This window comes from Pagrus major, chromosome 9 (assembly GCF_040436345.1).
Source record: "Pagrus major chromosome 9, Pma_NU_1.0".
In the NCBI taxonomy this organism is placed as follows: Eukaryota; Metazoa; Chordata; class Actinopteri; order Spariformes; family Sparidae; genus Pagrus; species Pagrus major.
Window position 1 is genome coordinate 14,193,757 of NC_133223.1, and position 19,845 is coordinate 14,213,601.

Sequence of the window (19,845 nt, forward strand, 5' to 3'; positions counted from 1 at the left end):
TTGCACCATCTTTTTACTGCTTACCTCAGTAAAAAATAAAAAGTGCTCACAAAAAGAAAATCTCAACAAGAAGAAAGTTCAAAAAAGTTATGTGGCAGTTTGTTTTTTAGTGTGTTGGGGAGAGTACTATAATAACCCACCCAAAGTGTACAGTTATTGTATTTTATGAGTATTTTACTTAAGTATAAGTAAGTACAGATAAGGGGATCACAAAAAAAATTAATTCCTTACCTGTGCCTGTAATTACAGGTGCTTTCAGACATGAGCAGTCAATAATTAAACCTTGGATTTGAGACACTGTTAAGGCTCCACTGTAACAAAAACTGGACTATTGTAGACTTTGACTAAAACCATGGATAGAGTGTAATGTTTTATTGTTTATAATTAGTGAACAACAATTTGATTCTCTCAGTTTTGTTCTTCTTCAGGCTCTAGAGGAGCAATACACAAGACTCTACAAGTGTGAAGAGCATGACGTTAAAGGCACATTTACATACATTCAGACTTAAAAAGGATATTGAAATCAGGTTTAACCATGCAGGAGGGGATTCATCTTACAACACAATGTTCACCTGCTTTATGACATCTACAATACCTGTGTTTCTGTCCATTTTTCAGCCCATTCTCTAAATACCATGTGATCTATGATGATTACCTTTGACAAGCCAGTTTCAAGTGTTTCCAAATTGTTTTTCTTACTGTGCCGAATCAGTACTTTCAATAAGTATGATGTATTCTGAAAACATGGTCCGCTGTAACTTGAAATTTAGTATATATATGTGATTTGTTTTAATTAAAACATAAAAAGTAGTGGTGTGATAATTGAGGAGTGTGGTGTTAACAAAGCATTTGGCAGTAAAGCCAGGTTTATACATAGGCATTAAAGGGGCACAGCAAATGCTGTGCCTTTTTCTCAAAAATGTAACTATATGTTGGGAGTTTCAGCGGCTGTGTAAACACCGTGTAGAGACTGCAAGCAATGTGATTGGTCAGCTCGGGCTGATAGTGTTGGAGACTGTTAATACGTTGATGAAAGGCTCAGTAATCTTATTCTTTTCCGTAACACAAGTATAGCAACGACATTTACACTGTTAGCCTCATGACCACAGCAATCCTTGCTCTCTGTAACAGTAAATGTAGAATGTAGACAGATGACAGATAATAATGATCAAACAGCAATAGTTAAGAGCAAACAATGCTCTGAATTAAGCAAAGTAAACACAAACACTTTGGTAATCACTCTAGTTTTGTGATAGTGCTATCAATGGGTGTACTATTGACATTCATCATAACACACAAGCAAAAGTCCACCTGAAGTTAAAACTTGAGCATGGGGATCTGTGGAGAGTAGTCAGTCAGAAGAGAAACCATCAGACCCTGAAACAGAGGACAGTTGTAAGGATCAAGTTAAAACAGTAACAGTACAAAATTATACATTAAATAATGTGTTTATTCAAGTTTCTCACCATGATCGTCCACTTTCTATTCTCTGCCTCGGGGAACACGAGGGAGCGTGATGAGTAGAACACCTCGTCATCCACCTCCTCCATTTTCCGGGGGAGACAGTGCAGGAAGGTCCAGTCTGGTTTGGTCACACTTCCTGTCTGTAGTGGACCAGTACCAAAACATGGAGCTCAGACTTATTTCAACTCAAACTTTCTCTCTAAATTGTCAAAAATTAAAATTCTGCTCCTTTGCTCAGGGACAGAAAATATTGCAAATATTTACTGGCAAGACGTAAAGACATACTTATATTTACCAAAATGATTACTGTATTTTTTTTTCTCAGAAAATGGTGTCACCTATATAATTATGTGTCTGTGCAAGAGTTTTATTTAAAGCTTGCACGATGATTTATATGTCAGATGAAGTCTGTAATTAGTGTTAGAGTTTATCATGTAAACAATTAGTAGAATGTTATATTCTACTGCTTTCTGTACAGGCAGTCAGCAGGCGCACATTTGAGACAGAGAGTTCTGCTCTAAACTGATGAAAAAATGGGATTTTGCCTCTACATAAAACGAAGACAGGATTTTTATTTACCTTCATTGTTATCTGGTAGCCTTGAAAGTCTTTGAGCCTCTTCTTCTTCTCCTCCTCCTGTCCCATGCTGACCCAGGTGTCTGTGACCAAAACGTTGCTGTTGTGGGCGGCCTCCATCGGGTCAGAGGTCAGAACCAGTTGGGTCCCATGCTGAGACAAAGGGCAATGTTATGAATTAATAAGCAGCCCTTTAACAAGAGGAGGATTTTATGTGAATTACACCAGAAGAAGACCTCACCTCTCTGGAGAGTCTTTGTGCCTCTTGAATAACACTCTGCTCTGGCTCATACCCCTGAAAATCAAGATATAGTTAACCACAGGTGTTTGTTTCTCAAGTATATTTTCTCACAAGTAGCAATTGGAGAAATCAGATGCTTAATATTGATGCCATGCATTTATACCTGCATCTACAAAACAAGAAACCAGAAAGAAGAGGGGAGTATAAAATGAGACGTTAGATGTACATGAACACACAAAGCGAGGCAAACCTTTGGTGTAGCGATCTTAAGATGAACTCCCAGTTTGGCTGCAGTCATCATGAAGGAGTGCAGGACATTGTTTCCATCTCCAATCCAGCTCACTGTTAGTCCACTAAGAGACCCATAATGTTCCTGGAAGAGAATGGTAGTAATTTAGTAAACATTATCATTTACTGGATGAAAATTGCAGTATATTGAAGGGTTGCGGTACCTGTAAGGTGAGGAAGTCAGCCAGAATCTGGATTGGGTGGTAGAGGTCACACAGACCGTTAATGATGGGGATGGAGGCCTCTTTATCCAGCTCCACCAGTGTGGAGTGACTGTAGACTCGTGCCAAGACAATATCACAGAGTCCTGAGAGAACCCTGTGGTGGGAGTTTAGAGGTTACAGAGGGAGACGCAGGAGCTGCGGTTCATACACTGACCCACAAACACTCTTCTTTCCCTTCAGATATTAGCAGCATCAGTGGACAACATGCTGTTACTAACATTACTAACTTGAACAACTCATGCAAATTTCAACATGTGAGGCAGAGTTAGACTGAAAAATGCCACGCTAATTAAGGCTTTCCTGGATAAACAAATGAGTGCACATAAATAACCTACATCCAACCACTGACTGACGTTAATGTCATTGTGTCATTGCATAATTATAAGACTCACCTTGCTGTGTCTCTGGAACTCTCATTCACTCCCAGGTGGATGTCCTGAGAGGTGAGGAAACAAGGGTGCCCACCCAGCAAAGCAAAACCTGGAATTAGGATATTAAAGGAGAAGTTCAGCTAAAAATTAATATTCAGTCATTATCTACTTACCCTCATGCAGATTGAAAACATCTGAAGTAGATGGGGACTTGTTTTTAGATGTAAAAAAAATGGGGAAATAAAATGGCTCCATACAGGTTGTCTGGCGTAATCCAAGTCTTCAGAAGCTCCAAGACCTCAAATTGATTGATTGGGATCGCTGGGTTTTCAGAGAGTTGGTTTATGCACGACAAGCTGCATGGAGCTACTTTTCATCTACTGTTTCTTTATGGTTGTTATTTTACATTTTAAAACAAGTCCCCATCTACTCCAGTTGTTTAGGAGGACGCTGCAACGCTGCTTTGCTGTGAATCTCCAGAAATGTTTTGCGGACTATGAAACTTCACCTGACTTTCCATCAGCATTGGGGTAAGTGGATAGTGACTACGTTTTCATTTTTGGGGCAACTTATCCTTAAAGGCAACTTTAGTGACCATTGTGTTAAAAAAAAAAAAAAAAAATCAGCACACAACCTTGTGTAAGCGTTGAAGTGTGACAGCAAATGGGGAAAAGTTCAGATGCAGACCGTTGGAGCGCTGCACTGAAAGTCGCCTTTCAGCAAATCTTTTGTGTATGTGTTCACAATGACTTTTACCACGCTGAACACACTGATGAATAGTATCAGCCCAGTGAACAGTATGAGGTGTTTTATTTCAGTTAGATGCTTATAGATGAAATTTAAAAAGTCAGGTTTAAAAAGTGTAAATTCAAGTAATGTAAATGAAAAGTGTAAATCTGACACTTGTAAGCTGCCTATTGCATTTATAAAAATGTGCCCACAGCACTACTCTGTTCTGCATGGTGAGGAGTGTTTGACTGAAGCACATAACATACACTTGTTTAGATTCGTAACTAATACACAAAACAGACACCTGTTTCTGTGGACAATCTTGTTCTGGTGCTCCTCTTCTCAAATATCATTGCAATCGACTTTCCATTCAGAAGAGGAAGATACTGAAATAGAAACAACAGTTAGCTTCCCTAAATGACCCTGAAGTTTCAAAATAAAACTGGAGGACACTTGACCAATGGTTAACACTGGTTTAGCTCATATTAGCTACCTGCTTTTCATGCTTGATCCGATGTTTTAGGTCACCTGACACCCACAGCAGCCTCTTGATCTCATCTGAGCTGAAGTCCTTCAGAGTGAGACAGCTGCGACCCTTTAAACTCACTGAACCCAGAGAAGCAGCTCCGGTGCTGAAACACGCAGACAAACTACCTGTTTCATTCCTACTTCTATTAACAATACCAGCACTGCAGACAAAACATCGACATGAAATTTATGTGAAGTGACTTACCTAAACCCACGCGGCCGACTGTTCAGGAGAGTTTTCAAACATTTGAAAACTGTGTTGTTCACAGATAATAGTTTGGTACACATCGCAGCTCAAGGGGGTAATACTACAACTGGAGTGTAATGTAGTGTAAATGTTTCATCAGCGATAAATCAACTTTTACTCACTGCCTGCTCCACACACGCTGCCTGAGATACAACCAATCAGAAGCGAGGCTACCACTGACGTCACCGCAACACGGAGAGGCGGGGCGTGGCTTCTTCCAAAACATGATAGATAGATAGATAGATAGATAGATAGATAGATAGATAGATAGATAGATAGATAAAAAATGATTTGTTGCAACACATTGGTTTATTTTTATAAATAAATACATTTTATTTTGTATAAATAAATACATTTAATTTTTATAAATAAATACATTTTATTTTTTTATAGATAAATACACATCTATTTTTTCAAAATAGATTTGTAATAATGAATAACCACAGAATACATAAAGATGAGTTTAACATAATTGCTGTGATTAATAACACAATAATAACTGCAGAGGTTCATCAGTGGGAAAATGTTTTATATACAAGGTAAGCAAACTAAACAAACAAACAAACAAACAAACAAAACACACACACACACACACAAATATGTCAGGATGCTACTTCTATCAAATATGAATCAGGCTTGGTATCTCCAACTCCACAAAAAGCTGTTTTTGAGGTGTTAGTGCTTCGATAGATTATTTTCCTTGTGTGTTTTATCACTCCATAGTATCAACATGCTGCTCTGCCTACCAAATACATTTAAAAGTAAAATATATCGATATTCGTCACGTGAATATCAGTGACTTCTGAGGTTAGCACAAGGACAGCTAACGTTAGCTAGCTAGCTAGCTCCTGCCCCTCTGTGACGTTTCCCTGATCTACCTGTCAGTCAGCAGCGAGCTGCCCGGTGAGGAGGAGGAGGAGGAGGAGGAGGAGGAGGTGTGAGCGGGGACAGGAGTGAACATGACGGGACAGAATGATGTGGACATACCTGGTGAGAGTACCCTTCACACCTGGCAGCAGGAACATGCAACATGTATCTGTACACACGGTCGTTATACCTACCTGTCCGCTCTGCTAAGGGTTTGCAGCACTGTGTGGTAAAACCTGTTGCTATTTCTGTCAGCTGAGCTTGAGATGTGACAGCAGGCTGGGTCGGGATTTAGCCGGTGTTAGGTTAGAGATGGGTGACGTTAAGTTAGTGTGTCAAAGTCCTGCAGAGTGATTTTATTTCTATTAAGTGTGTCTAGAGATGAGTCACACATTTCCAGTATTCAGTGTGCAATGTTCTGCTGTTGTTTGTGGCATTTATTTATAGGGGAGAACAGGTATGGTTGTAACACTGCTGTTGCTTTTGCTTTAGCACTGGTTACTCATTGAATTTTTTGAGCTACTGCTCTCAAACCTTTATACAAAGCACCCACATGTATTTACTACAAATGGAACCAGTTCAAACCTCTGCAAGAACATCGCAGACCTCGTGGAGTTGATGTCAAATACATGGTGTCCCTTTGTTACAACCTACCCCACTACTAGCGTAGGTTGTAACACATGCTGGGGTAAGTTGTAACAACAAACAGATGCCACACCATGCAATATGCTTCAAAATATTGAAATAAAAGAACAATTCAGAACAATGTCTCTCTCTCTGTGGCTCTCCAGTGGCTAACCTTACCTCACATGGAGTCAGTTCAGAGAAAACGTTGTTGCTGCTTTTGTAACCTCCACTGGGAAGATCACTGGACCCCTGGTCTGCTCAGTGTTACATGGCAGATCCCATGTGCCTTCACAACCGATCTGACTGACTTGCCCTTCTTTGTGACCTCATCAGACGCTGCTTTTAAAACATTGGCAGGCACACCTCTGTCAGTCTTTCTTTTCCACTGCCTAGGTAATCGGCAAGATAATTAAAATCAGTAAACTGGCTAACTTGAATGAGGATAAAATAATTTAAGCTTAAGAACAGCTTGTTTATTCAGTTATGGAAAAAATAAATATTTCTGAGTTTGTATTATTACCTCATTAATATTGTAAATATTAAAATTCTGAGTTTGAATTTCTTCTCCAAAACTACATAGTGCCCCTTTAACCATTGTCAATAATTACATATTGCAGGATTACTCAATATTACACTATACTTACACTGACGTACGAGGCACATATCCATCACTATTTCTAGTAGTACTTCTAGATCTATATGTTTTCACATAGTATATTTTGAATGCATATATCTTTCGATAATTATTTTATATTTTAGTACTTATTACTTATCCTTATTATTCTTACTTGCTCCTATGTCTTATTATCTCTCTCTATTTATATTTGTTTAGATCTTTAGTGTGATATTTCTATTCTAGAAGGAACAAATATAATGTCCCAAATTTCCCCCTCAGGAATGAATAAAATATTTCTGTTTCTGATTTTGATTTGTCATCAGACACAGGAGCCATCTTCACATTTGGAAAGAGCAGTTTTGCTGACAATGTGCCTAGTATATTCTGGTTGAAGAATGACCAGCCAGTGCAGGTTTCTTGTGGTGGAGAGCACACTGCTGTCATCACAGGTGCGCACAATCCCAGCACATTTTAATGCACATGTATTAAGTTACAAATATTTGTGTGATTACCTGCAGTTGAATCAAACTTCCATCTCTGTGACTATTCTTGTGTCTGCAGAAAATGGTAGGCTGCTCATGTTCGGTGGTAATACTCGGGGCCAACTAGGGCTTGGGTTTAAGCCCGCTGCCAGCAAACCTGCCTCTGTGAAAGGTAAGTGATTTTGAACAAGGGCTGCGACTAATGACCATTTTTCATACTGATTAACACACCAATTACTCTCTCCATTAATCCCATAATTGCTGGGTCTATAAGAAGTCAAACAGTGAAAAAGCCCAAGCTGACATCTTCAGATCACTTATTAAGGCTGACCAACAGTCCAAAACCCAGAAATCAAGTTTACTATAACATAAGATGAAAAAGAGAAGAACATCCTCACATTTGGCAAGCTAAAAGCAGAGAGTGCTTGATTATCTAAATAATTGATGAATGTTCTGACTAATCAATTTATCAAGTAATTGTGCCACCTCTAATTCAAACATTATTCTCGGTGTTTTGATGTATTTTTAAGTCGCTGTCATTTCTTTGTGTTTTCCTTTCAGCCTTAAAGTCTGAGAAGGTGAAGCTCGTAGCTTGTGGAAGAGATCACACAATTGTCTGCACATGTAAGATGATGAATAAATCATTGAATATGACAGAACAGCAGAGCCTAAAAGCTGTCTATAAGTTAGGTTTTGTATATTTTTAGGGCGTGGTAGTGTGTATGGTGCTGGCAGTAACCAGGAGGGGCAGCTCGGTTTGGGCCACTGCAACAACACCACATCCTTTCACCTGCTGCATCCCTTCTGTGACCATGCAGCAATCAAAATGCTCTCTGCAGGATGCAACACCTCAGCTGCCTTAACAGGTTCAAACACTGACTTGTAGTAATGTTATGCCAAGGTCCAAACTGTATGTGTATGATATTTGATTCTACACTTTGTTTGTGTGTCGGTAGAGGACGGGAGGCTGTTCATGTGGGGAGACAACTCTGTGGGTCAGATCGGTTTAGGGGACGAGGGATTTGCAGCCGAGCCCAGGGAGGTGAATGTTGGGGAGGCAGTGACGTGGGTATCCTGCGGGTACCAACACTCAGCGTTTGTCACAGGTACAACACAGTCCAGCCAAACACAGCACAAGAGACCATCACTCAGGTTGAATTTGGTGTAGTGAGAGTGTTGTGTTGGCTTTGATTTAGCGGATGGAGCTCTCTACACGTTTGGCGAGAGAGCAAATGGAAGACTTGGTCTCCAGGGCGAGCAGCTGGCCAATCACAGGGTCCCGCAGCGGGTGCAAGGGATCCTAGGTCATGTGACTCAGGTGTCCTGTGGAGGAGAGCACACCGTGACACTCACAGGTAAGTTGTTCCAAAAAGAGACATCATCACTGGAAAAGACTGACACATTTCTACTGACACCTACAGAGGCTGAGAACGCTGTGATTGCAATTTTTTAAAATGCCATTAGCTCAACATTACAAGTTAATTATCTCCATATCTTGAGAAAATAAGCTTTTTTATGTCATCTAGTATCTAGCTTTTAGAAAAGAAAAGAAGACAGAATGGGTCGCTTCTTTAGCTTCAAGAAAATGTCACCTTACTGTACGAAATTCATAAAACTCGTTGACTTCTAGCAAAACAGGTTGAAATTTCCTCTCTTGTTTTAACAAAATAATCATTAAGGACTAAATGATAGACAGAAATTAATTGGTAAGATGAAGATTTTAGCAGTTTTCAATGAATGTTGAACCACAAAGTAACTCAAGTAAGCAGTTAAATGCACTGGAGTAAAAGTACAATATGTCTCTCTGAAATCTAAATTAGAATACTCCAGTAAAGTGCAAGTAAATGTACTTAGTTACTGTCCACCACTGCTGTTAATCAAAGTGGTCTGTTTCATCTCGACTGTTTTGCTGTGCCAGAGGAGAGCGTGTACACGTTTGGCAGGGGTCAGTACGGTCAGCTGGGCCATGGTACGTTTCTGTTCGAGATCGATTTGCCAAAACCACTGGAGCACTTTAGTAACAGCAGCATCAAGCATATCGCCTGTGGAGAGAACCACACCGCTGTGATCACAAGTAAGCAACCTTTGAGCTCATTCTAGTCATCACGATAGTGTATAAAAATAGTAACTGCCTGTTAACTTTGAGATTCTACTGTATGTGTGTTCCTGATCATCTAAATAAAACATTCATTTCCATTGCACGAACTGCCCAGAAGGATGTTTTCTTTCTTTGCAAGAGGCTGCTGAATTAGTTGCAATAATGTCTAGGGATGTCTTCCTCCTCCACAGACAGCGGGCATCTCTACACATTTGGTGACGGTCGTCATGGAAAACTGGGCTTGGGGGAGGAGGACTTCATCAACCAGTTTAGCCCGACACTCTGCACACGTTTTCTCAAGAACAATGTTCGACTAGTAAGTGAATGTGAGGATAGGGCTCAGGGTGGTGGAGCGTGTTGTCTGAGGGTGGGTGTGTCATCCCTTGCTTCACCCGTCTGCATGTCAAATGTCCTTTAGCAAAACAAGAAACCCCCATCTCTTTGGTTTAAAACACTGTGTAAGTGCAGTCCACCTCCTGTATGTCTGTTACATGATTGTAAAGTGGATGATCAGATTAAGAGGAAATACACAGTACACAGTGACAAACTACATTGACTACAGTTGTGTTTTCTTATGTTTAGGTGTCCTGTGGTGGTAACCACATGCTGATACTGGCTGTACCCAGACCACCAGAGAGCAAAGAAGTGCTGCTAGAGAAGGATGTCACAATTACAGACTCTTTGGAGTCAAGTTACTCAGAAATTCTCCTGTTGGACACTTCGATTGATCCTTATCTACTGGTCCCACTGTCAGCGCTCTCTGCTCGAGTCCGCCACAGAGAAAAAGTAAGAAACTACACCATGGTGCTTATTTACCAAACAAAATAAGGCTTGCAAAACCTTTCCATTAATCCATGAATACATTTTTATTCTTGATTACTTGTTCAGTAAAAATTGAAATAAACAAAACTGAAAATAGTGAGAAATGCCGAGCACATCATTTTAAAGCACATGGTGATGTCTTTAAATGTTTTATTTTATTAATAGTCCAAACCCCTAAATGTTCAGTTTACTCTAATTTAAGCCCAAGACAGGCAGCATATTCTCCCGTTTGAACCCAATTGAACAAATGCCTTTTTTTTTTAACATAATACTGCTTTAACTCCCTTGTTTTATCAGTTCTGATTACTTTTTAAATGTAAATATTTATCATGAAAATATTTCATGGTAATTTCAAACTTAATTACACGATTGAAAATTGAAAAACGTTTATTTATTTATTGTTAACGATCTCTCATAGCCCACCTGCATTATCACTGTTTGGGAATCACTGGCCTAATCAATTCATTAACTCATCATTGCAGCGCTACAATGTACTTTTAATAGTCATTTCACATCGGTTAATCCATCCATTCATTTCATGGTGCTTCTATGTAATATTAAAAGGCCTTAAATTAGTAGTTGTTCATAGTTGCAATGAACGTATATATCCATCAGGGGACAGTGTTGCACCACAGTGTAGCTCTGCTGTAATGCCACTAACTAGCTGGTTGGGGGAGCTCCATAGACATGGTTCAGACCTTTCACTCAGTAATGTTTTTGCTGTTTTTCCTCCTCTTGTCTTTCAGGGGAGCTCTGCGGAGCTGTTTGGGGAGATGTTTCAGAACCTCCCACATCTAAATTCTGACTTCCTCAACACCTCCTGGCAAACATCCAGAAATATCCCAACCCCTAAAACGCTCGCAAAGGACATTAGCACGCCTTCATCATCCCCTAAACCACTATCAGAAGTAACACCGAGCCTACCTCTCTCCCCCAGATCCCTGTCCAAATCCCCTCAGAGTCCACTGTTATCCTCCAGACAATCCTCGAGGCTGTCAAGTCCACATTCTCATTCATCACACAGTTTTCATAGTAAATCCTCAACCGCGGTTTCCTCTAAGTCTAAATCCAAAGAGTTGCCTTCTCCCTTTCTCTCACCAAAATCTATAACTAAACCTAGCCCTTACATCCCAGTTTCTCCTAAAAAGACTGTGAAAAAAAGACTGTATGGAGTGACAGCTGCTAAAAAGGTTTTAATTGAAAACCAGTCATCTCCTCTATCACCTAAAGAATCCTGTAGCCCCACAAGACCCTCCAGTTATATTTCCAATAATCAACCCAGTGAGGAAGAGCTTCCTGCTTCACCACAAACAGGTATTTTCTGCCTATAATTTGAACAACTGGCTGGAATGACTCTTTTATCCAGTGCTGAGCTTACATTTACCTTGCAAATCCATTAATATATAACATTAGTTAATCCACTAGACACTACTGTACACCTGTGTATTCTAGTCATTGTCTGCTTTTTCAGAGGGAGAAACCGTCCCGGGAGAAATTGTCATAGAAGATGTGGAGGAGAACGTCTCTGAGAAAGGAGCTGACTCTGACTTGTTGCCCAGTACGGTGAGAGAAGTGATATTTCCTTGTGCAACTGTTTTATTTCTGATTGAACAGAATACAAAATATCATCCACTGAGTCACAAACACAGACTCAGTCGAAAGTTATTTTCCTCTTCAGGCTTCTTGGTTGTGGTCTAGATTATGTGCACTCCAGGGCAGGAAGCAGCGACTTTGAACACTCACTGACTTTTCCAGGAAATGTGCGTAGCTCAGCATACATACTGTATGTGTGTGTCTGTGTGTGTGTGTGTGTGTGTGTGTGTGTGTGTGTGTGGGTGTGTGTTCTTGCAAGCACACATTTGTATGTGTCCTTGGAGACATGTTCTACCTTGTGTAACAATGCGGGAAAATAGGAAATTGAATTTAGTGTTTTGGACGCATTTATTTGTTTTTCTAAGAATGTGTGTGATGAATCAAAGCAGATTAGCAAAACTTCTGCCAATACACAAATGTGTTCTGGCTCCAGCCTCAGATACACAAACACACACACACACACACACACAGAAATACACATACAATGCTTTGGAAAAGTTGGCAGGAATCTTGCCACATCTCATCACTGTTTCCACAGCCAGTGATGAAGCAAGCTGTGAAGGAGTCTCCTACGTTGTTATGTGTCACAGTGCATCTTGTGGTGCTCAGTAACTCTTTCCCGTCCAAGCTGTAATGTTAACTGGGCTTGTGTCTGTAGGTGCATTCATGTGCTGTATTCAGAACTTATCATTATGAATGTATTGGCTGTGGAATAACTGCACCATCAGCTTTTAGATTGGTTCCCTATAAAGTTCACTTTCAGTATGGAGTTTTGTCTGCCACTGGGGACGGCTGGCGATTCCAGTCATGGCTGGCAGCCTGGCACCATTTCTGTCTTCTTTCACATCTCTATTATAGACTAAATGAATGAATTAACTCTGTTTTGTTCTGTGTTGTTGGTAGTTGCTGCTCTGAAGAAAAACGGAAAGCATCCCAGTTGTCTTTGCGACAACGGGTCTAATAATAATACCACTTGGAAACGCTAGGGAGAGAGGGGGGTAATGCCTACACTGTAAAATACTAAGACACACATATATATATAGAAACACCTAACCCTAACCCTACTCAATTAAAAGTACTGAAGTATAATCAACTAATTGTATGGAAAGTAAAGATTCTCTTGAGGAAAAAAGTGGCTTATTTAATGGTGTGTTATTATATATATCAGTGAGGCAGGCTGAGGTGTACCGTGGGATTTTGTTATGACCATAGATTATTATTGCAGTGTACAGCTGTAAGGCAAGGTAATGAATTGAAATGAGTTTTTAATTGACCATATCACTCCTTTGTACACATTCTGTCCTAATGCAGTGGAGGTTTTATACCCTGAAATCCTTAAAACCTTCCAGGGAACCACAAATAAATGTGAAAAGAATAGTTAGATACCACCTTATAGAATCAAATCTATTTTGCATGGATATGAATACAGGTGTGCCTTGAAATTTTGGCTTGCCCTTTGGTGTTCCTTGGGTACAAACAGTTTGAAAGCCACTGATATACTGTAAATCATATATGTTGTCACAGTAAGGATATGTTTGTATTTAACTTGAAATCAATACTGCATGTTAAAAAATGCTCTAGAAAGACATTTCTGTGGCTTGAAGAAAGACAGTTTGCTACAGCAGAATGATAAAACATATTTTTAGAAAATATTTGCAAGAAGAACATTGGTAATAAAAACAGGCTTATTTCTTAAAGCACTGGTAGATTTGATAGTGAAAAACAAAATTTGACTAACCTGAAGACTCGGTTAAAGGTCCAGTGTGTGGGATTCAGAAGCAGTAATGGAATATTCATAACTATTTTTTGTTGAGTTTATAATCACCTGAAAGTAAGAATTTTTTTTTTTTTTTACCTTAGAATGAGAATTCTGAGAATGAGTCTTTTTTATCTACAGAGGGAGCGAGTCCTCTTCCACAGAGTCAGCAGTGTTTCTACAGTAGCCCAAAACAGACAAACCACACACTGACGCTGTTTTTAGCAGTGCTAGATGTCACTAAATCCTACACACTGGTCTTTTACGGACTGAAAATACTCAATAAGCTGATGTTGTGCGACATATTTTAAAAACTTTGTTTTGAAAGTGAAATCTTAGTTAGCAAAATATCTGGTAACTTTAGGTGTCAGAAAAATGTAGTTAAGTAACTATAAACTATAATGTTTTCCTCTGAAATGTAGTGGAGTAGAAGTATAAAGCATGAAATACTGAAGTGAAGTACTCATCACCACTGTTTGTGTGCACTCACGCGTGGGCTTTAATCTGTGACAAAGATTAATAGTTGGCATACTCTAAAGAAAAGAAAGAAGAGAATTGGACTTGGATTAAATGAGGCTGTTCTCACATCACACCTCGCTGACCCCCAGTTAACCACCGTCTGTTTCTCTCCGGTGCAGATGGTCCAGAGGAGAATGAGGATTTCACATACTCTAACTGTGGCTCTCTTTACCTCCCACCCACAACTGTAATTCGACCTGATGATTGATTTGTTGATGACTGATTCGTTACGTGTGCCCACCATGCACATATGTCCTATGATACTGCAAAAATACCAGAGAAAAATGTTCCAAAGTCTATTTGTAGATGATGATATACTGAACACTGGCAATATAGTTTGTTGCCAACATACTGATATGCCAACGTATGTTTGTCATTTTATTCAAAAGATTTTAAATGAACAAATCCATGCCTGCAAAAACTACTGAAACTACAGACAAGTTTCTTTGTTCTGATCCTGTTTTGGTAAAATATTAACTTGCCTCCATGAGTGTTATCATAGCGTATTATTGAACAAGAAACCACTTCCCCAAACTAGAGATAACATGCATTTGGCAGTAAAGCACACCACATAAAACATCAAATGCCACAACGGCATGTGCAGTCACGTTGATTGCAGGTCTGTTGCTGTGACTTTTTTATAACACAGTATTGTTGGGCATATGACCTTTTTATGCCTGTTTTTTTTTCTATTTTTACATCTGACTAAATCCCTATTTTCTCTATGATTTATTATAGGGAAAGAAGAAGGGCAGAGCTCTTAGAAGAGCTGTGAAAGAGGCGAAGGAGTCTGCTGAACAGCTCCAGTCTAACGAGAAAGCAGATCAAAATTCCCACAAGGCCTTACCCACAGAGATCCTGAAAGGCTCCAGCCCTGTAGGGAAAGAAGTGTCTCCACTGAAGAGCTCAAAGAGTCTAAAAAAGCCCAGAGTCACATCCAAAGGCAAAGAGAATATTACCAACCAGTCAAATAAGATGACAAGACAAGCTCAAAAGGAACCCTCCCATTTTAAATCACCAGGTGGTAAGAGCGACAAAAGTCCACAGTCTGTCTGGAAGACACTGACTGAAGCACAGCAGAGGCTGACTGAAGTGAAGGAAAATGCCAGGAGCAATAGAAATTTAAAAGAAACTAATTCAAACCAAGAGGATATTAGAGCCAGCACTTTGAAAAAAGACTTGATAAGGACACCAAAAAAGGAGAAAAATAAATCACCAGCTTTAGACACAGCTTCTCCTGTCATCATGGTTAGTAAAGAAAATGAAATAACTAGCATGTCCGACCGAAAAGGTAGTTCAACATCCATAGAAAACACTGCACAGGAAGACACAGAAACCTCTGACGTCAAACCTCTTGAAGTGGAGACACAGCGAGTCAAATCGACTCCAACAAAAGATTTGGACAAGGTTAAATCAGCACCTGGGAAAGGTAAAAGTAAAGCACTGCATGCAAAATCACCACCTGTGAAGAGAGAAAGCACACCTGCGCTGGCTGATACTAAGAAATCCCCAAGTGTGAAATCTACACCTGTGAAAGTTAAAGGGAAACTGCAAAAGGTCAAAAATCAAAGTAAACGTGAAGAAAATACTAAAGGTAAAGAAGAGGTTGTTGAAAAGGAGTTTTCAGCTCAAAAACTGAAAGGTAGAACCGCAGATAAGCTGAAGACACCGGATGTTGACAGCTCTAAACTTACAGACAAAAACAAGTCAAAAGAAACTAAATTGAAGGCAAAGACGAAGCAAAGGGGACGAGAAGGAGAGGAAGTTAAAGGAGAAACTGATGGAGACTCTAAGGATAATACCAGGGCCAAGCCGGCGAGTCAGCACACTGAAGCTTCCAGCCCGCTGTTATCACAGCAGGATACACCTACTGAAGTGGTGTGTAACCCCATTTCCTCACAAAGCCCCCAGAGAAGAGAGGCAGTTTCCGTCAGTGGTGCCAAATCCCTGCAAGGCCCTGAACCTGCTGATAGGAATCTCCTTCTTTCTGACAGAAACAAAGAGGATACTCAGGATACTCAGGATACTGAAGACAAACCCAGGTGGGGGGAAATTCTCAGTACCGCAGCCTCTCTTCTCCCTGCTGTTGGGATAGCTGGCGCATCTATGGGAGTCCTTAGTGATGCAGTGACCAGCTTCAGGCTTGTCCAGTCTGACAGTGACACCGTTCCCTCAACACCCAGTAAAATGAAGCAATTCACAAAGCAGAGTGCAGTCATGCAACCTTCCTTTTCCTCAACACTGTCACATTTTTCTTCAACAGAAGCATCAAATCCACCAGAAGAAGGAAAAGATGTTGAGGCGAGTGTTGTGTCAGAGTCCAGAAACACACAAGAAGAAAGTAAAGAGAGCAGTCGTGATCAGTCCCAGGTGAAAAGTGACACGTCCGAACAGATCGGCAGTGAAGACATTTCCCAAACAGAGGTGGAGAAAAGTGTCTCAGACACAGACGATGAGACAACCTACAAACCTTCAGCAGAGGATGACGAGGGAGACGAAACAGATCATGGAGATGAAGAGGGAGAGAGTGGAAGCAATGTGGTAGGGGAAGAGGAAGAGGAGGAGGGAAGTGAAAGTAGTGATGATGTAGAAGAGAAAAAAGAGAGTGTTTCTGGAGAGGGTGAGGAAGAGCAAGAAAGTGCAGAGGAAGACGATGAGGAGGAAACAGGCTCCAGCAGCGAGAAGAGTGATGCTACAGAGGCTGAGAAGGAGGAAGAAGAAAGCAGTGAGGAAACAGGTGAAGGAGGAAGTGACTCTGAGGTAAGTGAAACTGCAGAGGAGGAGGATGGTGAAAGTGAAGAGTCTAGTGATGAAGAGAATAAAGAAGAAGAGGAAGAGAGTGAGGTGACTGAGGATGAAGAAGATGAATGTAGTGAAGAATCGGGGAGTGCCAGCAGCAAGAGCAAAGAGTCGGATGAGGAGGAGGAAGAGGAGGAAAGAGAGGGAAGTGACACAACAGAGTCTCAAGCTGAAGAAAAAGAAAATGAGGTTGACGAAGAGGAAGAAGAAGAAGAAGAAGAAGAAGGAACTGAGGAACAAAAAGATTCCACTGAAAGTGAGATTGAGGAGAAAGACTCAGAAGAAGATGAAGAATCAGATGAGACCAAGGGAGAGGAAGATGAGAAAGAGGATGAAGACAGTGAGGCTAATGTAGAGGAGGAAGAGCAAAGTGAAACAAGTGGTTTGGATGAGGGGGAAGCTGAAGACGAGACTGCAGAGGAGAAAGAAGAAGAAGAGGGTGAGGAAGAAGAAAGTGCAGAGGGTACAGAGGAGGAGGATGAGGATGAGGGAGGAGTTGGGGAAGAGACTGCAGAAGAAGAAGAAGAAGGTGAGGAGGAGGGAGAAGAAAGTAAGGAGGTTACAGAGGAGGAGGAGGAGGAGGATGAGACTGCAGAGGAAGAAGAAGAAGGTGATGAGGAGGGAGAAGAAAGTAAGGAGGTTACAGAGGAGGAGGAGGAGGAGGATGAGACTGCAGAGGAAGAAGAAGAAGGTGATGAGGAGGGAGACGAGAGTAAGGAGGTTACAGAGGAGGAGGAGGAGGAGGAGGATGAGACTGCAGAGGAAGAAGGTGAGGAGGAGGGAGAAGAGAGTAAGGAGGTTACAGAGGAGGAGGAGGATGAGACTGCAGAGGAAGAAGAAGAAGGTTATGAGGAGGGAGAAGAGAGTAAGGAGGTTACAGAGGAGGAGGAGGATGAGACTGCAGAGGAAGAAGAAGAAGAAGGTGATGAGGAGGGAGAAGAGAGAAAGGAGGTTACAGAGGAGGAGGAGGAGGATGAGACTGCAGAGGAAGAAGAAGAAGGTGGCGAGGAGGAAGAGGAGAGTAAGGAGGTTACAGAGGAGGAGGAGGATGAGACTGCAGAGGAAGAAGGAGAAGGTGATGAGGAGGGAGAGGAGAGTAAGGAGGTCACAGATGAGGAGAAGGAGGAGGAGGATGAGACTGCAGTGGAAGAAGGAGAAGGTGATGAGGAGGGAGAGGAGAGTAAGGAGGTTACGGAGGAGGAGGAGGAGGAGGATGAGACTGCAGAGGAAGAAGAAGGTGATGAGGAGGGAGAGGGGAGTAAGGAGGTTACAGAGGAGGAGGAGGAGGAGAATGAGACTGCAAAGGAAGAAGAAGAAGGGGATGAGGAGGGAGAAGAGATTAAGGAGGTTACAGAGGAGGAGGAGGAAGAGGAGGAGACTGCAGAGGAAGAAGAAGAAGGTGATGAGGAAGGAGCAGCGAGTAAGGAGGTTACAGAGGATGAGGAGGAGGAGGAGGATGAGTCTGCAGAGGAAGAAGAAGAAGGTGATGAGGAGGGAGAGGAGCGTAAGGAGGTTACAGAGGAGGAAGAAGCATCTTTAGATGAGGGGGAAGCTGAGGACGAGACTGAAGAGGAGGAAGAAAAACATGACGAGGAAGAGGATGAGCAAGGAGCTGAAGAAGAGGAGGAGGAGGAGGAGGAGGAGGTAGCAGAGGAAGAAGGAGAAGATGAAGAGGAGGAGAGTGAAGGTGAGAAGGAAGAAAAAATAAATCGAAAAAAGAAAAGTATGGAGGCCAATAAAAAGGTGATGGTAAAGAGCAATGATGAGGAGGAGGAGGGGGATGAGGATGAAGAGGAAGAGGGAGATGAGGAAGAGGAGGGAGAAGAGGAGGAGAGTGAGGATAAAGGAAAGGCTGCAGATGTCAAAAATAGTGAGAAGGAAAAAGAGGAAAACGTGGAGGAGGAAGAAGAAGGAGATGAGGAGGAAGAGGAAGAAGAAGAAGAGGAAGAGGAAGAAGAAGAGGAGGAGGAGGAAGAAGAAGAGGAAGAGGAGGAAAAGGTCAAATCAACAAAAACAAAAAAAATGGACGGACAGAAGCTGCCTGCTGAAGTTTCTTCCTCAGGTAGACAAGACAAACAACAGAAGCAGACTCCCAAACCAGCTCCGAGGACGAAGCAGACGAAGCAGACGGAGAAGTAACCAGACGACCCTCTGCAGTTCTGGAATGATGTTCTACCTCAATATCTCGACCTGCAGTGAGCTTATTAAATAGTTTGTAACTGAGAGGACAGACAACTTCAGATCCAACAGCAATCAGCTGCCAAAGTGTCATGCAGTGAGACCTGCTCACTGAGAGTCAGACTCAAGTGTCAAGCTAAAAGTTATTATCAACAAATTCCATTACAGTAAAAGACCAAAACCAACAGTGCATTACCCTGCCTCTCAATATATAATGACTTCCCCACCCTGCCTGTGACCCTCAGTCAGCCCCAAGTCCAGTTATTCCTTCTAAAGACATTCATTTTAAAACTGATATTTACCGTTCTTTTGATTCACTAATCAGCTGGGCACTGTAGTTTTTGACAAACTTGACTCAAGCTATAGAGAAAATAGTGAATTTGTTTTCAGTTGTTGATTAAAACTCATTTGGTGCACTGGACAGTTTACAGCAGCAGATTGGTTCATGTGGGAATGACTCAAAATCATAGCTGTACAATAGAACTAGATACTGGATGCAAAGATGGCGCCTATTCAGTCCAGTAAGAATTGCTTTCCTGGCACATATACCAAAGAAAAAATGAAAAGATTTGAGCGTCAGGGTTTACTTCCTGGGTATGCAGCCTAATGAATATGTGCAGAAGTGTTTCTCACACCCTAGATTTACATTGTGCTGATGTCAAATTTTTAAATAGCTTTTCTCGGCTAAAGGAAGGTTTTACAAATAACAAATCTCCATGGATCAAAACTGGATAACAGAAAGAATCATAATCGACCATGTTCGCAGTTCAAGGTGTCCTGTCGACAGTTTTACAGACTTCTCTCTGTTAATGGTGCACTA

The 19,845-nt window shown here is 41.2% G+C and overlaps 2 protein-coding genes across 2 annotated transcripts; one reads left to right on the forward strand and one right to left on the reverse strand.

Annotated features, from left to right (window-relative positions):
- Positions 1-357: 357 nt before the first annotated feature.
- Positions 358-4,770, reverse strand: otc (ornithine transcarbamylase). Its single transcript, XM_073473675.1, has 10 exons — positions 4,627-4,770; positions 4,387-4,525; positions 4,198-4,279; positions 3,186-3,273; positions 2,734-2,887; positions 2,532-2,654; positions 2,282-2,335; positions 2,044-2,193; positions 1,467-1,604; positions 358-1,377 (listed from the first exon to the last, which is right to left on the reverse strand). Exons 1-10 carry the CDS (start codon positions 4,707-4,709, stop codon positions 1,318-1,320), a joined length of 1,071 nt encoding a protein of 356 aa, XP_073329776.1. The 5' UTR covers positions 4,710-4,770; the 3' UTR covers positions 358-1,317.
- Positions 4,771-5,627: 857 nt separating this feature from the next.
- On the forward strand, positions 5,628-18,986 carry rpgra (retinitis pigmentosa GTPase regulator a). The gene is made up of 15 exons (XM_073473127.1): positions 5,628-5,658; positions 7,102-7,227; positions 7,340-7,432; positions 7,822-7,884; positions 7,968-8,126; positions 8,217-8,366; positions 8,457-8,615; positions 9,179-9,334; positions 9,550-9,674; positions 9,941-10,144; positions 10,927-11,088; positions 11,633-11,743; positions 14,787-16,773; positions 17,056-17,900; positions 18,177-18,986. Exons 1-15 carry the CDS (start codon positions 5,628-5,630, stop codon positions 18,984-18,986), a joined length of 5,181 nt encoding a protein of 1,726 aa, XP_073329228.1.
- The last annotated feature ends 859 nt before the right edge of the window (positions 18,987-19,845 follow it).